Raw genomic sequence first — 22,734 nt, 5'->3', positions numbered from 1 at the left:
AACAGATAAATTCTAAAAAAAAAATAAAGTAAAGATTTCAGAAGAAAACCTTTTACAAAGCCTAATATTTTTGGGCCTAAAAAAGCCGTCAGTTTGGACTGGACTATATCTATCTATATGTATATCTATACGAGATAGTGCCCGCGTGTTGTGTTGGTGAGATGGTGGGGTGATAGGTCAAGTCACATAGTATGATAGCCAAATGCCTTAGCCGTACGGGCTTCCGCCCTCGGATTTAAAAATTCGTCGAAAGTATATCGAATGACATCTTTAATGAAAGAGCATGAAATTTTAAGAATACCCATACAATTTTTATAATTTATCGATATACGGTTTTTCAGATAAAAGATTTTGAATAAATTAGAGAAATAAAATGATTTATGGATGAAAGAGAAAAAATGAGTGGTTGAAATTTGAGGGGAGAGAAAAAAAATGAGTGGTTGAGATTTAAGGTTATTATATTAGGTAGAAATGTTTAAATTAGTGAATAAAGAATATGAGTATTTTTGGTTGTTCAAATCATATTTTCTTATAAAAAAGAAGGCAAAATGCTTTATAAGATAGTATTAGATATTAAATATATAGGTTTTAGGTAAAATAAAACAAGTATTAAAGTAAAACAAATAAAACAATATGTTTCTCTTCATTGAAAATCATCGTGCATCATTAAAATCATTGTGTATCATTTATTTCGTGAATCTTCGTGCATCAATTTAACCATAATCCAAAGGTCAAGATCTTGTATTTTTTGTTTTAGATTAATATTTGTTTTACAATACCCAATCTCTAAATATATAAATATAAATATATAAATTAACGAGTCCTTAAAATTTGGTCCTTTATAGCTCTGCCTCTTCAGACATCATGTTCAATTGATAACCGGATTCCAGGATTGAGGTAACTTAAGCTCGGTTTGTTTATATTCCTACATACTAAATTTACAAGTCTTGCAAGTATGTTAATTTATTTTATTTTTTTTTTGATAATAGCTGTTAGAATTTTAAAAAAATGGTAATGATATTCAATTGCACAAATTACAAGTGTGATAACATCTCAAATTTCTTTCAATTAACATCATAAATGAGGGGATCTCACTAACCCAATGAGATTTAATTGATTGACCAATCACAAATAAACATGTGGCAAAATCTTTGTTTTAAAGCCACTAATATAAATAACATACATATACATACACTAAATAAAAACAATAAATAGATTTGACAACCATTACGTGTAGCACAAAATCTGCTCAAATCATTGATTTATGGTAATTAGTTTTCATTTTTTTTATTACCTAATCGGTTTTATATATTAATGTTTATTTTTATAAATATTTTGCTATCTTCATATCAAAAATTATAATGTATCGACAACAAATTACATACAACAACAATAACAACGGTATCCAATCCAGCAAAAATCGGGTTTAGGGAAGTTAGGTTGTAGACAGTCTTATCCCTACACGAAGGTTGAGAGGCTGTTTCCAGAAGGATCTCCGGTCAAAAAGAGGCAAAAGACAGAGAGTGTAAAAAGTTTAGTAACTATACATGTCAGTCGAGTCGTCTGACTACATTACAATTAAAGAAGAATAACATACATCACATAACACACTTTAGCGTAAAATGGACAATACATAGTATAAAGGGTATTTAAACCTATTAAACATCAACCTACAAATGTAATAAACATGTCCATGTGCGTACAACCAAGCACGAATCCAACAATTACGAGCAGTATGTGCAAGAACTTCCCTAAATCCCCTACCAGCAAGCCAAAAAAGCAAATAGGGTTGGACCAGACATATATATAACTCTCCTAAATTACATACATAATTCTATATATTTTTTGGTTTTAAGTTTTTTTATTATGCGACCTGAATTGAACCAGAGTTAACTAGCTAGTATTCAATTAGATACATAAATTACAAGTGTGATAACATCTCAAATTTCTTTCAATTAACATCATAAATGACGAGACCTCACTAACCCAATGAGATTTAATTGATTGCCCAATCACAAATAAACCTGTGGCAAAATCTTTTTACATATACATATAGATACACTACAAAAACAATATATAGTTTAACAGCCATTACATATAGCACAAAATCTGCTCAAATCAAGTCATTTTTTCTAACGATCGTTGACGGCCAAGACATTATCCGAGACAAATTTAACTCTAGTTAATAATATAAGTTTCATTAATTAAACTTGTGAATTATATTGCAATCCAAAATATGTACAATAAAATCAAAAGAGTTTGGACAGGCCTAAAACTCATTCAAACAAAAGCAACAAGAACTCTACTGCAAGCTTGTAGAAACATACGAACTATACCAAAAAAATATGCAAACTAAATCAAGATACCCCAAAACTAGTAGAAGCTTGTAGAAACATACGAACTATACCAAAAAAATATGCAAACTAAATCAAGATACCCCAAAACACCATACGCACAGAAACAACACAAACTCGAAATATGCTAGAATTAGACCAAGTAGCTTCATCTTGCACAACTCACTATTCCAATTCGCACACATATTTCAAATTTGGACAACTATCAAACAATCAATCAGCCACCCGTCTGCACTTCTCCCATTTCAACTTCCATTGGGCTCCTATTTTTAGCACATTTTTAGTCTGCCTTACTCTAATAAATAAGAGCTGATTTCTAACTCTTTCTTTGATGTTGTTACAAATAATCTCCTCATTCCTTTCCTTATCTTGAAAAATCCTGAGGTTCCTTTCTTGCCAGATGAAATACACAGCAACATCAATGAGAAGTTTGTTGACAACAACTCCAATATTCTTCCCTTTTAACATGACATTATCATGCAGAATATTCTGCAGAGTATTGTGATCTCTCATATTTCAGCTATAACTCCTTAGCCTACTCTAAATGTCTTTAGTGTACTTGCAGTTGAAAAAGAGGTGTTCATGACTCTCATTTCCAACATTACAAAAAACACATTGCAGACTACTATGCTTCCATTTTGCAATTCTATCTTTAGTCATCAATTTCCCCTGCACAGTCAACCACAACACTATATATAAGTTTCATAGTTTGAGGTACAACTATATATTGTTTAGATAAAGCAAAAGCAATAAAAAACTTTAGCGGCTTTTAAGTGTAGTCACAAAATTTGCTGCAAATCAGGTCGTATTCTTTAACCACCGTCAACGACCATCACATGACTTATAATTGAATAAGGTTTAACAAAAAGAATTCGACACATGAATCATGTATGGCGTCATTGTACTCGAAAAGTGATTGTTTTAAACTAAAATGTGGAGTTAGATTATTTCTTAAGAAAATTTAATTAGATCACCTTGTGGTTTGCTGTTTTATCAATTTTCACCCTTGTCGTTTGAATTTATTATTACTTCACCCTGTGGTGATTTTTTGTATCATTAGAAACCCCTCCTTCCAAAGTCTGTTTATTGCCATCCGTTAACCCCCTCATGTGCAGCACATGAGGGTATTTTAGTCCTTCTCATCTCTAAAACACTTTCTCCTCCTTTCTCATTCATTTTTTCAGATCAAAACTTTTTTTTTTCTAAATCTAAACATACAATAACAATAAAATCTAAAAAATTTAATAAACAAAACCCAAATTAACAACCAAAACACCAACGAGATCTTCTCACAACCTTAAATCTAATCACAAAAAATTTGTCTTTCACTTACAGAATATAATATATATACATATCTATAAATCCACTTGTATATACTAATAGGTTCTGCAATATATATACACACACTCATACATATAGATATATACACGCACAGGAATAAGAATAAAAAAAAACTTATCATCTAAATTAACCAAATCGCATGAGCTCTTTAGATCAACCACTGTGATGGCTTATTAAGGGGGAAGGGAGTGGTGTGGTTGAAATCTCCATCCCTCCCAAATTCCACCAATCATTTTTATCCAACTCAATTTTCCTTTTCATCCCTCCCAACCATCCCTCCCAACTATTTTTAATGGCATTCATGACTTCCCCATCCCTCCCAATTTTTTTTTCTTTTTCATTTAATTTAATCAAACTTTCTCTTTTTTAATAAAAACATATTTTCAATATTTCATTAAAATTAAAACATAAACCATACATATTATAATTAAACAAAGTTCATTACAAATTTAGACAAATAAAAATTAAAATGTTCGACACATAAATAACATAAACGATAGATTAAACAACATAATAATCACTCATTAAACTCCCATCCATACTTTGCCGCAATCTCCCGCTTTTGCTCAATCGCCCACTCTCTGCTTCTTGGATTGGATGTCGCGTGTGGGGTGTTGAAAAACTTGTAGTCACTCCTCTTGGTCTTGGTAGTTTGATGCTCGAGTTGTAAGTCCAACAATGCTTGCTTCTTCATGTTCGCTTCCTCCATATTTTGCCTTTTCTTCTCCGCGTACTCCTCCGTAAAAGCTGAAAAATAACCTCCCCCCTTTGACGACGACGACCCCACATTCTTTCGGCCCTTTCTTGGCCGACTACTAGGAGTGCTTGACTCATTCAAATCCGGCAACACAGTGGCATCGTCATTGTTACTAGACGACTCATAATTGCCTCCTTCTGACGACTTTCTTCGCTTATCCGAATGGGCCGAAGATGTTTGCCCAACTTGAACTGTTTCCTTCCACTTTGCTTCATCTTTCACAACCTTCCAAGCTGCAATACTCGTGAACTCCTTCCCGGTTCTTGTTTTGTAGTCCTTCAACGCCTCAGTCATCACATTTATATTATCACATCCACTATTCCTTACACCATCCTACCATTAACAACATAAACACAAATATTACTAAATTAACAAAATAAACTTAAACTTAAATAACGCATATATATACTAAATATTAACAATTAACAAATACTAACAATAAACTTATAATATTAAATACTAACAATTAAATAAACGATATATATATTAAATATATAAATAAATGTAAATAAAATATATAAATTTATAAATACCGCTTGGATGAAGTATCCATTGAACGTTGATATTGTCGTACACATGTTGCTCCACTTGGTGTTGAGGCTATCCTTTGTTCGAGTTGTACCATCTAACTCCTTCAAGAAATGCTCCAAAATTCGCTCCCAAAACTTATCCCGTCCTTGTTCATTACCGACTACTCTACATGTGGAAATATGAATCCACACTTGTGCCAACGCCACCTCTTCTTCTTGCATCCATTTCTTTTTGTCAGCCCGTCTTGTATACTTCCTTTTCGGTGCAACTTCTTCCACTATATATACATACAAATAAATATTAACATATATATATATATACATATTAACCGTAAATATTATATATACTTACAATTTAATATTATATTAACATATATATATATATAAACCATAAATATATAGTATATTTATATATACATACAAATAAATCTTAACATATATATATACATATTAACCGTAAATATTATATATACTTACAAATAAATATTATATTAACATATATATATATGAACCATAAATATATAGTATATTTATATATACATACAAATAAATATTAACATATATATATATATATATATAAATATTAACCGTAAATAAATATATATAGTTTAATACCTATTTGAACTTCTTGTGTATCGGGAATGGCGTCATCCTCATCATCGGTGGGGAGGGAATTCGGTGGACGCGAGCGGGTAGGGGGAGGAGGATTCGTTGAGCAATCAAATGGATCGAACGACTCCAAATCAATCTCGGCCGTTTGGTACCCCTCGTAATCTTGGACGCGGGTACTTGGAGGAGGAATCATTGCGCGCGGGGGAGGGGGATGCATTGCGCGTGGAGGAGGGGGAAAATACGACGTATGAGATTGTGAGGCGTAATGATATTGAGGTTGAGTAGTCGGTGGTGGGTCGGGAATATAGTATTGTGAGCGGTCGACTTGTTGAGGTTGATATTGAGCCGTGTCTACTCTTCGTGGTACACGAAAATTGCCTCGTGTCGGTGCCGGTGGACCTCGAACATTTTCCCCCCTCCTTGGTTCCATGGATGATTTTGTGAAAGTAGAAAATGTGTTTGGTGTAAGAAGGGATATAGTTTTTTTGTGTGTTTGTTAAATAGAATGAGGATGTATTTATAGAGAAAAAGAGGGTTTTTTGTTTTTTAGCACCTAACGGCTACATTATTTGGTCAAAGGACAAAAAAAAATTTTTTATTAGAGCAACGGTCGAATATTGCCTCGTGTCCCCACCTCCCAACGTTCATACCTCGTCGGGCTTATATGCCGCTACTCATCATGCCGCTGCCATGCCGGAGGGTTGGCGCCGATGTTCCCTCGGCAGCATGGCATGCCGCGCCCCATGCCGTCCACCACTCCCTTCCCCCTAATCAAACATCCAAAGATTTCATCCAAATCACTTTAATAATTACAATAATAATATTAAAATGAGGTGAACTTGCTGCTTCAAATTTGGTTTATTTCTAGCATCACGTTAGTGTCTCTTGTGATAATAAAGATCCTTACTTCAAGTTGTTTGCCGGTGGAGATTGTTATCACACAAACACGCACCATCTTCGGTGATCGGAAAACATGGTGGCGGAGCTACGACCACCATTAACAGAGATGGTGTCAAGACCGATGTATATATATGTCTTGAGATCTGTATATATATATATATATATATATATATCTAATTAACTTTGTTTTATCCCTTTCTTTTATCTCTATATATGTATCTATACAACTATCAGGCTATATCAACAACAGCTGTACCCAATCCCTGAGCGGGGTATGGGGGAGGTGAGCTGTAGACAGTCTTACCTCTACCCAAAGGTAGAGATACTGCTTTCATAAGGACCTCCGGCCAGGAAGATGTAAAAGCCGTAAAAGGGTAAAGTGTTTATACCTGTCTGTCGAGACCATGATAAGACGGTATACTTGTCAGCTGGGTCCGCCGGGTATGCCACCTTACGAGTAGGGAAGGATAGCAAATGTGCGGCAACAAAACCTTAGCACAATACATAAACTCTAGCAACCATAGTATGCAAATAACAACATAAAATGTAGAAGCATAATAAACAAAAGCCTTCAGCAAGGACAACCAAACCTATACATATGAAAAGTAACTCCCAATGCTGTCTTTCACGGGTTTTGGGTCCCAATACCGTCTTCGATGGTGTATGGGGAGGTTGATATGTAGACAGCCTTACCCCTACCAAAGGTAGAGAGGCTGCTTCCAGGTTCTACCATAGGTAGAAAAGGACCTCCAGCCTTGCTGGGCATGAGGATCGAACCTATGACCTCTGTTTTCAGAGGCATGGGCTCCAACCACTGATCTAACCCAGTTGGTTTTTAAAAAACTAAGGGGATTAAATTGTTTCTAAACAACCTACAGAGCAAAGTACTTTAGGCCGCTAAGGTAAACTAAATCTTAGTCTGCTCACAAAACGACAAAGGTAACTTACAAACCTAGTCCTCTATAACTGTCTGATGAGTACACCCGACAACAAAAGAATAAGGAAAAGTAGTAACAAGCAACCTAGATAACTAAAAACACAAGTTTAACAAAACACATATAATAATAGCCAAATAGAACGTAGACAAATTTACAAGTGTTTCAGAATAAAGCCCAAACCTACCTACATATAAGGAATTAACTAAGAAATCCTAGTGCCCGATAGATCCAAGGAAAAATAACGGGTGGTGCGCAACCTATGAAACACACTAATTTAGCCACCTAGCTACATTAATCATAGTCCTCTCCCAAGCTCCCAAAACCCCTACACTAGTCCTAGTCCTCTAATAAACACTCATCGGTCATGTCCTCCAACAGACATAGCATTTTGGGGCAGCCAAGAGTAACCTCCCCCTCGATTTTGGCTTCCCTCTACTCAGGCCAAAACCACTACGGAGGTTACTGAGAACCAAAGTCTACGAAAAAAAAAGTCTACAAAAACCTATTCCCATATGCCTTACACTCACTAACCACCTCCTCCATCAAGAAACTCCATCGTAACCTTCGGTATTCTGTCCTTCCACCTCCGTCGACCTACCTCTCCTCCTGTGAGGTCAAAGCCTTCTTTGGCATTGAGTCACCAATGTTGGGCCTACTTCACCCGGTCAAACCAACACAAACCACCTTAGGCAAGGCAATATGGGAAAAAGATGTCGATCAAAGTCCCGCAAAAGTCAAACCCTACCCTAATCCTCTACTCTAATCCTAGTTATGTGTATGTATATAATAAAGATAGATATGGGTTTGGTGGGATATATACATGAAGAAGAGGGAGAGAGATTTGCTGCATTTGGTCTTTTGTGTATACAAGTGGATTTATATATATGTATAAGTGAATGAGATTTATATGGATTTGCTGCATTTGGTCTTTGGTGGCTATATGTGTATGTATATAATAAAGATGAATATAGGTCTTTTGTGCATTTGATCTGAAAAAGTGAATGAGAAAGTAGGAGAAGGTGTTTCAAAGGTGAAAAGGACTAAAACACCCTCATGTGCGCTGCACATGAGGGGGTTAACGGATGACAATAAACGGACGTTAGAAGGAGGGGTTTCTAATGATACAAAAAATCACCACATGGTGAACTAATAATAAATTCAAACGATAAGGACGAAAACTGATAAAACAACAAACCATATGGTGATCTAATAAAATTTCTCTTATTTCTTCGTTTGCAACGGAATTAGATTGATAACGGATTGCAAAATTTGCAAACTTGTTTAATTATGTAGTAAGGGATTATAAACCATAATATTAAGAGATTTTATCTTTATTTAATAAGACTAAAGATTCATTATTTTTTTAAAATTTTGTTATAATATCAATTTTTATACAAGAAAGCAACATTCACGATCTCAATATATATATATATATATATGAAAAAGTTATTTTAACATGTATATATATATACATGAAAGGGAATCAAAATAATAACATGTGTTTGATGATAATTAACATGTGTTGGGTTTAAATCTTCAACGTGAACGACCATTGTCTTATTTTCATTCTAACAAAAAAAAATATATATTTCATATTCTAAGTTTAAAAAAGAAAGATGTAAATAGCTAGCAAAATGAATTTAAAAGAATAAAACCTTTTGTACAATAATAAGTCATGATCAACCTCCAATTGACAACAAAATAAATTAAAAGAATTGAAAAATAAAAGTAACATAACAATTTAATATCAAATAATGAACAAACATGAACAAAATACCAAAAAATTAAATTAAAGTGATATAAAAAAAGCGTATGTCGTATGTTTTTTATGTTAAGAAGTTATATGACCATGATTTTTTTTTTAAAGATAGAAATGAGGGAAATGATGAAAAATGATTGATAAAAATTTATTTAGGTTGTATATATAATAACTTGTGAGAGTTTTAAGGATAGTATATACCTTTAAAATTTAAAAAAGATTTGTTTTAATAAGAAAAAATTTATGATAGATTTTAAATATAATTATTTATTTAATAAGAAAAAAGAAAAAATTCTAAATAGAATGAGAGAGCTAGCTTAATTAGGAGGAATAATTAAGTCTAAGAAGGGAGATTATTAGGTGTGATAAGTGTATCCCTAACATACTCTTTAATTATAGTATAGATAACGGATACATACATCGTACGGATTTATAAATTAAAGTGATATAAAAAAACGTATGTCGTATGTTTTTTTTGTTAAGAAGTTATATGACCATGATTTTTTTTTAAAGATAGAAATGAGGGAAATGATGAAAAATGATGGATAAAAATTTATTTAGGTTGTATATATAATAACTTGTGAGAGTTTTAAAGATAGTATATACCTTTAAAATTTAAAAAAGATTTGTTTTAATAAGAAAAGATTTATGATAGATTTTAAATATAATTATTTATTTAATAAGAAAAAAGAAAAAAATTCTAACGGATAGGGAGATTATAGTATACCCCTAACATACTCTTTAATTATAGTATAGATAACGGATACATACATCGTACGGATTTATAACTAGCATATCTATGTCTATACAGTCTTATAAATCATTTTTTTTAAGAAAAAATGATTTGAATTACCTAAATTACCTTTTTTCTTTATTTACTAATTTAAACATATCTACCTAATATACATAATATACCCTTAAATCTCAACCACTAATTTTTTTCTCTCTCCCTCATAAATCATTTTATTCCTCTGACTCATTCAAAATCTTTTACGTCAAAAACCGTATGTCGATAAATTGTATGGGTGTTATTAAAATTTCATGCTCTTTCATTAGAGATGTCATTCGATATACTTTCGACGAATTTTTAAATCTGATGACGGAGCTCGTACGGCTAAACATTTAGCCATCACACTCTATGACTTGACCTATCACCTCCAACATCTCACCGCCGCAACGCGCAAACAGTATGCTCGTGACATAATATACCTTTCCACTTCCCATCTTAAAGACATCCTAAAGACAAAGAGCGAAAATACCAAATATGTCCTTTTGCAAAAATAATATTCAAAATGATAGAGATGATAAAAATGTAATTTTATGTTTCTCTTTTAATTACTCGTGTAAAACAGATTTATGCTTATCTTATACTAATGAAGTTATTGTTATTTTCTTTTTCATTAAGAATATACGTATAAATGGATAGAACTAGTTTTTTGAACCCGCGCTTCGCCGCGGGTCTTGATGTATTAGCAAATAGTGATCGAACATCGTATAAGTGCATTTCGTGTTTAGATATGAAATTGTAACTTCTAATTTATTTACCGACACGCCAAACTACATACAATGAATATAAGTTATTTTTCAACAAAACCAAACCTCAACTTTTTAGTTATGTTTCTCTTTGACCAAATATAATTGTTGCGGATTGTACAAAGGCACTTGCAATGACATATACAATAAAAACATGAGTATGGAATAATAGTAAAATAATAACTATGTAAAACATATACTCGTAGTTGGTATACTTAAATTATTGTAAGTTAAATTTATAGTTTAATTAAACTAAAGCAGATACATCTATTTTATATTTAATAGTAATTTAATTGAAAAGTTTATAAATATTTTCCCAATGCTACACGTGTTGCGTATATCTTTTCAATTGAAAAAGTAAAACTGCCTAGTAATCTACAAACTGTGGGCTTGTATTATTTTCCATCTATTTGTATTCTTAAAACCGTTTCCATTTTCCTCAATATCGTTTTTCTTTCCATTTGTGTACATGAAATACTTGCTCCTGCTTCATTCACTCATTAAGGTTGAAATAGGGAAATTAAACTAAACAATAACCCATCGGTGATTATGTGAAATGGTGATGGTGCACGCCCCAATCCAATAGCTTTCCTCCGTCTAATCTTTTTTTATTATTCAGTTCGAATTTTTACTCGCTATAGCTGGTACCATCTTATACTTCCGGCAACCACTTAGGCACTTCCATTTCCGTAAGTTAGCAAACACCGCTGACCACTACCGACATACGCCGATGAAGAAGACAGACATTTTTTGCTTTTGGCAATTGGATAAAGACCCCTGTGGTTTTGGCTTGGCGGAAACAGACCTCTGTTGATGCCGACGACGGTAAGATGCAATGTTGGTCGCTCTTGGTAGCCGGTGGTGGTGGAGGTGGATAAAAATCGGGCCCTTTTTACCTTCAATTTTTTTTTTTTATATAGTTGTTTTAGTATAATAAATGATGAAAAATGACCTAAAAGTTTCGTTGTAATTATAAATTTGCCATTGGAGATTAAAAAATGGGCAGAAAATGAACTTACGTGAGAGTGCACACCCTCCCGCCAGTCTTATTAGTATGTATAAAGTATGTATAATATAAGTCGGTCATGATACCTTTTTCATTTTTGCCATCAGGATTGGATTGTAATTACATTCATGCCATCGTACAAAAGAAAAAAAATAAAAAAGTTGACATTCAAAACAATTCATGGTTTTTAGAATATATAATAATAATCATTTAGTCATCACCTATATTTTTTTTATTTTTTATTTTTGCAAGTCATAGAGAAATCCCTGCTTCCTAGGGAAATCTTTGCCGTCAATAGTAGTCAATACATACATAATATAGCAATATATCTTTTCCCTCCAATTTTTTTGGCGCTATTCCCTATCTTCTTCTTCTTCTTCATATAGGTCCTGTCAATTCAGAAAATTGTTAGAAAATACACTTCACATATTTAACAGTTGAAATTAGTAGTTTACATATTTATAAAAAAATTTCAATTAACCATACATAGGTTGCTCCTTCTGTGTATATATATATATACACGATTCGATGGCGATGAATGAAAAACATTCAATTGAAAACCTTATATTTTCATTAAACAATATTTATTTATATATATTTTTTTTAGAAGATAATGAAAATGAAAATGAGTTATTCGATGAAATTATCAATCTCAGTTCATCTTTCAGCTATCGATCCTGTACTTGGAATTATCTTTCTCGCTTCAAATTTCAGGTTTCCATTTCAATCTGTATATATATATATATATATATTTGTACATTAATATGTGATTTCACCTATATCTATATGTGTATATATATGTACGGTAGTGGCTCAAGGGTAAAGCAAGGGAAGCAAGGGCTTTAAGCCCCAAATACCCGAAGGCCTCATATTTTTCTAGTCATGCATACGATTATGTAAAAACGAGAATTAAATAACATAAATTTTATCAACTGGGTGACAGTTGTTTCAACAGATACAAGTTTTTCAAAGCTTAAGTTATGTGAAAATATTTATATGGTTAAATATCACATAAAAGATTAAATGAAATAACAAATCTATCAATTAGGAATGGTTTATCATTTCAAACTAGTGCTTAAAATTTGTTAAAATCTTTGCATTTAATCAAATTGAAAAAAATGAACTTTATTTAGAATATCAATATATAGTTTTCTTACTCGAAAAGGCCCGTTAATAAGACCTTGCTTTAGGCTTCCGATTTGATTTAGCCGCCACTGTATATGTATATGGTATAATTATATCTATAGTGTATATGCATAGTGGAATATTAAGTTTTTGAAACAATCAAATACATTTCCATTGTTTGTATGTATTGTTGTTTTAGAATCTGATTTTGTTTACTTTTGCAAACAGAAATTTGATGTGCCGAAATGCGGTTAAGACCCCTAATTTAGATGAAGTTGAAAATGTGCGTAACGTTAATGAACAGACAGTATCAAGTGGTATTAGTACGGATGCTTTGGCTAGGTCATCGTTGAATACGATTCGGGAGCCTGTGCATTTTAATCTTGATGAAAATCTATCTTTCTGGATGGATCATTATGTGCAGGTAAGTTCACTTTTTTTGATGACATTTGTAATACACTTATTTGATATGGAAAAGTTTTCGCTTATGGGGTTTATGTTTTTGAAGGTTTTGATAAGAAATAGTCCACTAAACGATATGGAGCTAAGTAGTTATTACAAAAGGTGTTTAGAACAAGAGAGTGCACAATGTCTGAGCATTGTAGCGCATTCAGAAGTGCGGTTTACTTTTGACCATGTTGCATGCGAGACAATTGATCAGGTAATATGAGAACAGTTGCCCTGTTTTGTTTGTATATAGAAATGGTACTTTTAGTTGCAATATGTTACAAAATTTTTGAATATGAGCAGGAAACACTTTTTAGGATGATTGGTCTATCAGTGGTGGAAAATTGCTTGCCGGGTTATAATAGTTGTATCTTTACGTATGGACAGGTAATTTCACATGCAATTGGTTATTATTTCCTGGAAAGAGGAAATAACAATATTCACAAAAATTATGCAGGACTCGTTAGGCAGTATCTCAAAAACAATGATAATAGCTAATGTTAGCCCCTTCATATGGTATGCTCATATGTCCTTGTGTGCAGATGCTTTCCTTAACTTTTTTGTTTATCACAGCTTTGTCCTGATTTATGATGAACTAACAATCTTCTGTTTTCGTCAGTTTCGCAACAGACACATTAAACACTCTAAAGTTTGCACAGCATTCAAAACTTATCCAAAACAATGTAAGCTACTATATATGGTAAGATTTGGTCACAATTGCACATTTTATCATGCTCTTATCATGGAACTTTAAAAGGTTAATGAAGATGCCTCAGGAGATGTCATGGCTTCTCAACACCAGATCCAACTTTCTAAGGTTATTTTTGTTTCTTTTTTTTTTTCCTTTTTGTAGTTTCCAAAAAGATTAGATCCATAACCATGAACATGTACATTATCTACATATATTAATTATAAGTTAATCATCTTTTTATGTAATAAGATAATTGAAAAGGAAATGGGTCAAATGGGTTAAAGGTCATCCGTAGTGTATTCAAATGCATAAAGACCTATTAAATCAGTAAATCAAAGGAAGTTGGATTTATTTTTTATTTTTTATTTTTGTAATAAGATAGTTTAACAATCATATTATGCTCATTAACAATATTAAAAATGGATATTTAAGCATTTGTGTCAGCCCATTCTGACCCACCCCATTCAATAACGCAATAAAACTACCTGTATTTCAACCTTCCAGTTCCACCACATCATCTTAGATGCTTAAAATGTTTTCTCAAATGGCTACAGGAAGCTGTTCATGACAAGAAAGAAATAAGTTTTCTTCGATTGGAGGCTTGATAAAATTTGAAAAGTTATTATCCATCAAAATTTTAGTGTTACATTTTCTTTTTGATCTCAGCTGGAAAGAAGCCAACAAGAGTTGGAGAAATGCAGGCATAACCTAAATTCTTGCTTAGAGACAAATGAGAAACTCCGCAAGGAAATTGCTGATCTAAATGCTTTACTAGATAATCAGAAATCTGCAAGGCATGACCTTGGTGATGATGGTAGTGAGGTCATAAAGGTAGCATTTAGTTATTATAAATTTACTGGAAACAATCTCGATACATGATTAGGTTATTATGCTCTACCTGTTAAAAACAAAAGTTATAATGTTAAATGCCCATTTGTCGAAAGAGAGTCTGTTTGTAGGAAAAATTGATGAATGAGTATTCAGCTTCTTTAATATTTATCTACTATATAATTTGAATTTAATCCAGGATAAATGCACTTCACTGAAAGTTGGGAAAAGGCCTGTGAGGAAAACGGAGAAACAAGGGGGTTCGGGTAAGAATCGATTTGGTTGGGATTCGGAATCAAGAAATGAAGTGAAAAATGTGAATACTCCGAGGTCGTGTAGAACAGTGAGAGCTGGAAGTTTGGGTTATTCTGAATGTTCTCAGAAGACACCTCCAAAAAGCGTGAATAAGCCTCTGTGTCCAGGGATGTTTTTTGGAGGTATTTCTAGGCCCCCAGTTGGTGGAAATGTATGCGGAAATGGAAACTACGGCATGTTGTCTAGAGGCTCACAAAACACTTTTACTACTGTTAATACGGTTGAGGTACCACACTTTGAGCTCAAAGAAGATCCATCTTTCTGGTTGGATCATAATGTGCAGGTAAGTCACTTTTTTGATTTGACATATGTAATAGCTTATTCATGCTTATTTGATATGGAAAAGTTTTAGCTTATAGGGTTTACGTTTTTGAAGGTTTTGATAAGAATTTGTCCACTAAACGATATGGAGTTGAGTACTCAAGGTTACAACAGGTGTTTAAAACAAGAGAGTGCACACTGTCTGAGCTTTGTAGCGCATTCAGAAACGCGGTTTACTTTTGACCATGTTGCATGCGAGTCCATTGATCAGGTAATATGAGAACAACTACCTAGTTTTGTTGCCATGGTTGTTTGAGTTGCAATATGTAACAAAATTTATGAATATGAGCAGGAAACACTTTTTATGATGGTTGGTCTACCGATGGTGAAAAATTGCTTGTCGGGTTATAATAGTTGTATCTTTGCGTATGGACAGGTAATTTCATATGCAATTGGTTATTATGTTCTGGACAGTGGAAATAACATTAACAAATTTCGGAAGTTCACAATAGATATCCATAATTTTGTACATGTATTCTGATTTATTTGCCCACCTATGTAGACAGGAAGCGGAAAGACTCACACAATGCTTGGCGAAATAAACGAGATTGAAACAAACCCCAGCCCATACCGGGGAATGACTCCAAGAATATTTGAGTACTTATTTGCCAGAATCATTGAGGTACTCATGCCACATATATAAATGTGTCACTAGTTTTTTGGTCTAACACTCTTTCACTACTTGATAAGTAGTTCCACCTTTATATTTGAATTTTCATATCCATGTACAGGAAGAGGAAAGTCGAGTAGATGAAAGATTAACTTACAGCTGTAAGTGTTCATTTCTAGAGATATACAATGAGACAATTACCGATCTGCTCGAGCCATCCTCTACAAATTTGCAAGTAAGTTTCACCCTTTAGCAACCTTAAGAGAGTTGCAATGATCTGCTGTTTTTTGTGCCAATTCTTATAATTTTTCAGCTTCGGGAGGATGTTAAGAAGAGTGTGTATGTGGAAAGTTTAACTGAATTTGAAGTTCATACTGTGGGTGATATCCTTGGGCTTCTTAGTCGGGTACTCTATAATATCTTGATAAGGTTGCATTGATGTGTTTCTTTTACCTTCTCCCCTGTCTATTGTGCTTACTGGTTATTTCTGTAGGGTTCTGGAAATAGACGAGTTGCTGCTACTAATATGAACAGAGAAAGCAGTCGGTCCCACAGTATTTTCAGCTGTGCAATTGAAAGTAGGTGGGAGAAAGATTCAAATTCCAACCTACGATTTGCGAAGCTAAACCTAGTTGATCTTGCGGGTTCTGAAAGGTGCTAAATTCCACCAGTATTGTTTATGCTGTTTTTAATATCATTTTGTGACCCCGATTTGTCAAGTCTGTCTCTTACTTTTAACAGCCAAAAAAATTCCGGTGCCAATGGTGAGCACTTAAAGGAAGCTGCAAGCATAAACAAATCGTTATCTGTACTAGGGTATGAACAACTATTTTGGTGCCACTTGTTTTCTCCTTTTTGTTTAGTAGAGGTGGCAAAATGGACGGGTCAGGTAACACTTTAACAATTTGGGTCTATTGGGCATAACCTGGAACACTATTCTGTTCAATTTTATTTATTCTTAAATTAACAGTCACTGTGATTAATATGATTATAACAAAATATTTTTTATGGTAACAATATATTATCTTGAATAAAACCATTTACGAGTTGGTATGCATTAAAATGGGTAAAAGTTGGCAAGTTGCCACGTTTATTACTCCCTGTTCTCATCTTTAATGTTAAATTTTTGGTCTAGGCGTGTAATAATGGTTCAAGTAGATGGTACTAATGCAAGGACACGCTATATTCCTTATCGAGATTCAATACTGACATTTCTTCTACGGGTGAATTCAATAGACCACCTTATTCTCTTGTTGTTTGGTTTGTTTTTCTTTTTTCATTTTATATAGTTTGTACTGATTACAACAAATTTTATGCAGGACTCATTAGGCGGTAATTCAAAAACAATGATAATAGCTAATGTTAGCCCCTCTATATGGTATGCTCATACGTCCTTCATTGTGTTCAGATGCTTACTCTAACTTTTTCATTTATCACAGCTTTGTTCAGATAAAATGATGAACTAACGATCTTTTGTTTTTGTCAGTTCTGCTACAGAAACGTTAAACTCTAAAATTTGCACAACGTGCAAAACTTATCCAAAACAATGTAAGCTACTATATTTGGTAAGATATGGTCAAATTTGCGCGTTTATCATGCTCTTATTATGGGACTTTTCATGTTTGTCATTACGAAGGCTGTGCTCTTCAACGCCAGATTAAACTTTTAGAGGTATTTTTTTGTGTAGTGTCCATGAAGATTAAATCCATAACCATAGGCATGTACTGTATCCATTTATCACATGATAAATTAACCATATTTTTATGTTGATCAGGAGGAGGTTGCTGTCCTTAAGAGAAAGCATGTATCCAGGTCATTAACATTTAGTCCAAAAGTCATCGAAGAGGCCAGACAAGAACACGAAAATTCTTATGTTGATATGCCCGGAGATGAGAATAAAACCCTGAGGGTTTCCTCGAAACAGGTAGATTAAGTAGCTTAATACACAAGTTCAATTTACTACAGATTATGAACACATGTTCTTTGTTGATTCCAATTTTCTAAATAGTTTTCTAAAGCTTGTAGGATGAGATTTTATATTTGATGGGTTGATTGTTTAATAGCAGTACTTAGTGGATGGCCACCAAATCGAGGAAATAGTTGAAAAGGCTCGGGTACATAATGTTAAAGTACAGTTCAAGGTATGATAACCTTATACTATGCAGTTAATGTATTCATCTTGCATGTTTTGTACAATACGAGGTGAGGGTTTGTGGTCGTATATACCCAATGTAAGGGTAAGTTAGAAGAGAAACAATGAATATATTATAGTAAAACAGTGCTAGAAAAGACTTCCAAACACACGCAGTTATTTATTGAAGAAACTAACACACAATTCCAATAACAATGTCATGTCTTCCCTAATCATCTGACACAGTATATACAAACTACATGTTATAGATTTAAGTGGAAGCATTGATAAGATTAATATGTTAAATGTTTAGAAAAACTTGCTAAAGAGGTGATTGCTGAACATTGTAATCTTCAAAGTGAGTTGACCAGAAAGGATGAAGTTAGTGAGGGATTATTATTTGATATACGCTAATTGCAGGAATCCTCCTCCGATAAACAGGATCAAAAATATGAAATGGAAGAATTAGAATCGTGTTTAGAGGCTTTAGAGAATGAGCTTGATGGACAGATTGTAAAAAACCGAAGTCTTGAATCTCAACTTGAGGAGAAAGTTACCACAATTGCCATGCTCAAGGCAGAGGTTTCAAGAAAGGATGAGTTGGTAAAATCACAATTTTCTGAGATCCAGATGCTGGCAGGAAGTGCAAAAGATGCCTTGAAAGCAAAGGAGACTACTGAGGTAGAGTTGGTTGAGGCAAAGAAAGCTAATGATAGTTTGGAATTGGAGTTAACTAAACTGGAATCTACTCTTGTCGAAATGAGAACTTTGGTTGAATCAAGAACATGTGATCTGAATAATGTAAGTAGTACGAGGGATGATCTTCATGCCGAGGTTATTGGACTAAGAAAGGAGATAAAGATGGCGCAATCCCTTGCTGAAGAAATGGAGGCACTTGCAACAGAATCCAAAGCCAAACAGGTAGATGAATTATTATTGTTTTAACTTTAATTGATGAAATCTAGAGGTGACACCTTCGACCCATTTACTTATGAATAGGTCTATTTGGGTTAGGTTTAATGTCTAACTGGTCAAAAGTTATGCAAAGTTTATTTTTAATGAATAATATATTCCAAGCCATTTTGTTGAAAACCTAATTTTTTATTGAAATAATATGACTTTGGTAATCACTTATATCAATCATATATATAATAAAAAATAGGTTATATCTGTTGTATAAAGGATATATTGGGGCACCCGACCTGCCATAAAATAGTACCTGTTTGTACCAAACTTGTTTTGAGCTCTTACTAACTGGTCCAAACCACCCTGAATCGGCATATCAAGCCATAAGTTAGGTTAAATTGTATGGGAAATCCATAGAAGAGGCTAACTTTTTGTCTGGACATGCATTTTTAATGTAACATGAGCAATTGGGTACTTTGGATGTGTTTAAGGTTGACATGGTCAAAGCAGAGGCGGAAAGGCAACGATTGCAACGCGAAGATCTAGAATTAGAGTTCCAAGACTTTAAACAGAAAATCAGCACCGAAGTAAGTAGTTATATAGAGAAAGAGAAGCGTCTTCAAGAGATCCTCGAACGTGTTCAAGTTCTTGAGAAAGAGATTGCCTCCAAGGATTCAGAGGTGCAAGTTCTTCCATTTTTCATCTTTTATTCTTCAACTTCATTGGGGATTTTGGTCATAACTGCTTTTATATTTACATATTTTCCATAGATATTCCAATATAAAGCTCACATCACCGAACTTAATCTGCGTGCTGAAGCTCATGCTAGAGAGTATAAACAAACAGTAAGACACATCCTTGCTACTCTCTTTACAGTCAGAGTTTAAAAAGCGATGTTTGTTAGAATGCTGATGTTTTTAAAAAGTTGACCCTTCTTCTGATTTACACAAGTTTTGTCATGTTTTTGATATATTATTTATAACACTGAGAAACAGCTCAAGACGTTGGAGGCAATGGCTGCTGATCAAGTTAAATTGGATTTTTCTACTCCACACATCTCAAATTCTCCATCAAAGAAATTAAAAAGGAAGGGTTCTGGTCACCCTTTTGAATGCATTGGTATAGGTTCGGCACATGAAATGAAGTCCGAGAGAGATTCGGAGCTTGCTACTGCAAGACAGAGAATTGAAGAGCTTGAAGCACTCCTGCTAGATAAACGTGAAGCCCATCAGAAGAGCTCCTATAATCTGGAAACTAAGCTACAAATGGACAAAAAACTTAGGGTTCGTATTCAAATCATGAATGTATTGTTTCTCCAAGGTTAGACCTTACTAGTAAACACTAACTTATCTTCTGCGGAAAGTAACAGGAAACTGAAGACGAGAAGGATCGATTAGCACAAAAGTTGGCTGCCTTATGCACTAGCATTTTAAAGGTTAGTGTTGAAGTCTTGTATATATGACTGTATGTATCGAAGAGGTGGCAATATGCCAGGTCGTGTGAGTTTGGTAACTGGTCAATATGAGCTGGATTGATGCAGTTAATGGTTTTTATCATGAACTTCTCTATTTATAAATTTATCTTTCTTTCGTCAACAGGCAACTGGAGTAACAGCAACAGCACAACCATCGGATGTTAGTGTATCCATGGCTGAACAAGCTTTGGAACAGTTTCAGACTCGTGTAGCCACCCTCGAAAGAGAATTACAAGATCTGCAGTATAAGGTATAGAGATAATCAAGCCTTTTGGTTTGAATTAATGATTGTTCAACAACATTTTAATGCTTCTAAAGTTTGCACAACGTGAAAAACCTATCCAAAACAACGTAAGCTACTATATTTGGTAAGATATGGTCAAATTTGCACATTTATCATGCTCTTATCATGGAACTTTTCATGTTTGTCATTACAAAGGCTGTGGTTAACGAAGATGCCTCGGGAGATGTTATTGCTCTTCAACGCCCGATCCAACTTTTAAAGGTTGTTTTTTGTGTAGTTTTCAAAAAGATTAATTCCATAACCATAACAATGTACGTTATCTAGTTTCTTATGGTAAATTAATCATCTTCTTGTTGATCAGGAGGAGGTTGCTGTCCTTAAGAGACAGAATGTATCCAATTCATTAACATTTAGTCCAAAAGTCATCGAAGAGGCCAGAGAAGAACACCAAAATGATTATGATAATATGCCTGTAGGCGAAAACAAAATCCCGAGGGTTTCCTCTAAACAGGTATGTTTGTAGCATAGTTGATAAACAACGCAAACTACCAAAAAAAAAAGTAGCTTAATACAAGTTTAATTTACAACTAAGTATTGAAATTATGACATCGCAACCTTTTTGTTTTGGAATAGTAGAGGTTACAGTTGCCTGTTTGTGCATTATCATTAATAGAAATATATTGATGTAGTTGGTTTTTTTTCCTCAAAGATTCCTTTACCCATCTTCATTTAAGGGTCCTTCAGATAATTTTACCAATAATCGAACAGTTACCAAACTATGTCCAGTTATAGGCTTGATGGATGAAGTAGATGTGGCCATATTGACCCATTTGCTCATAATGAGTCCATCTAGGTTGGTTGATCTTAAACGGGTGTAAACCAAAACATTAGCTGAAAATCCCTTAACTGTTATGATAATAGTATTTCTAAACATAGTTAGCACATTAGCTATTCACATTTACAAAGAATGATTGTTTCTACCTGTACCTGAAAATCTGCACCTGTTGTATTCGCTAGTGAACCCACCCATCTTTTACTGTTTTGAATTTATTTAAGTTTTAGTCCTTGATGATTAGTGAAGTTTTGATTTGTTGTTATTAGTTTTACTCTTTTTAATTAGTTATTTACTGCCTGCCTGCATATATAATAGTAGTGTATATGTAAATGTCTTCTAATTTAATTATGATCTTATTTAGATGATATATTTTGATCATGAAATCGAAAAACTGATTATAAACATTGTCTTACACCTTGAAAATATTTGAAGGTGATTGTAGCTGAACAAAACAAGTCAAGTGTCATTGGGAAGATGATGGATCTGGAAGCGGTGCCACATCCGGTTTATAGGCAGAAAAAAGTGTTTTCTGAGAAATATTTACAGAAATCTGCTTCTATAGGCTCGTGTGAGAGGAAGTCAAGGATAATTAGGCGTAGGAGGCTGCAGAATTTCAACAAGCAGTCAATAAATGATTATAGTTTTGATGGGATGGACAATTCTAAGCTAAATGGGAAAAGAACTGATTATGTAGAGACTGCAGTTTTGAGACCAAATTTAGGAAGTGTTAGACGTGGGTCCATACCTTCATTTTTACTTGATTCTTGTACTAGAGTTGGATAAACGAAGATCAATTACAGGGTATGTGTTTACTTTAAATGGTTGTGCTATTAGTTGGAAAGCCCAGTTATACTCTACAGTTGCACTATCTTCTACCGAGGCAGAATATATGGCAATTACAGAAGCAGTTAAGGAAGATATATGGTTGAAAGGATTATTTAGAGAACTCGATGATAGAATAAAGGTTACTACAGTTTTCTGTGATAACCAAAGTGTTATCTTTTTGAGTAAAGATCAGATGTTTCATGACCGAACAAAGCACATTGATATTCGTTATCATTTTGTGCGAGATATCAT

The 22,734-nt window shown here is 33.6% G+C and overlaps 2 protein-coding genes across 2 annotated transcripts; one reads left to right on the top strand and one right to left on the bottom strand.

The window, feature by feature from the left end:
• Positions 1–4,212: 4,212 nt before the first annotated feature.
• Positions 4,213–6,024, bottom strand: LOC122593770. The gene is made up of 3 exons (XM_043766220.1): positions 5,598–6,024; positions 4,986–5,260; positions 4,213–4,785 (listed from the first exon to the last, which is right to left on the bottom strand). The coding sequence occupies exons 1-3, from the start codon at positions 6,022–6,024 to the stop codon at positions 4,213–4,215; spliced, it is 1,275 nt and encodes a 424-aa protein (XP_043622155.1).
• A 6,331-nt stretch (positions 6,025–12,355) lies between these two features.
• On the top strand, positions 12,356–22,616 carry LOC122593760 (kinesin-like protein KIN-12F). The gene is given in 23 exon segments (XM_043766209.1): positions 12,356–12,444; positions 13,084–13,279; positions 13,364–13,516; positions 13,606–13,689; positions 13,760–13,818; positions 13,922–13,985; positions 14,060–14,119; positions 14,660–14,824; positions 15,021–15,413; positions 15,513–15,668; positions 15,750–15,833; positions 15,960–16,079; positions 16,189–16,302; positions 16,390–16,473; positions 16,561–16,721; positions 16,809–16,883; positions 17,203–17,290; positions 17,387–17,445; positions 17,554–17,574; positions 17,576–17,615; positions 21,018–21,083; positions 21,184–21,333; positions 22,090–22,616. Coding segments are annotated over 23 exon segments (2,832 nt in total). The 3' UTR covers positions 22,441–22,616.
• Positions 22,617–22,734: the final 118 nt, after the last annotated feature.

Source organism: Erigeron canadensis, chromosome 1 (genome assembly GCF_010389155.1).
Source record: "Erigeron canadensis isolate Cc75 chromosome 1, C_canadensis_v1, whole genome shotgun sequence".
NCBI lineage: Eukaryota > Viridiplantae > Streptophyta > Magnoliopsida > Asterales > Asteraceae > Erigeron > Erigeron canadensis.
Note: the sequence above shows the minus strand (reverse complement) of the source record. Positions and strands in the feature narration are given on the sequence as shown.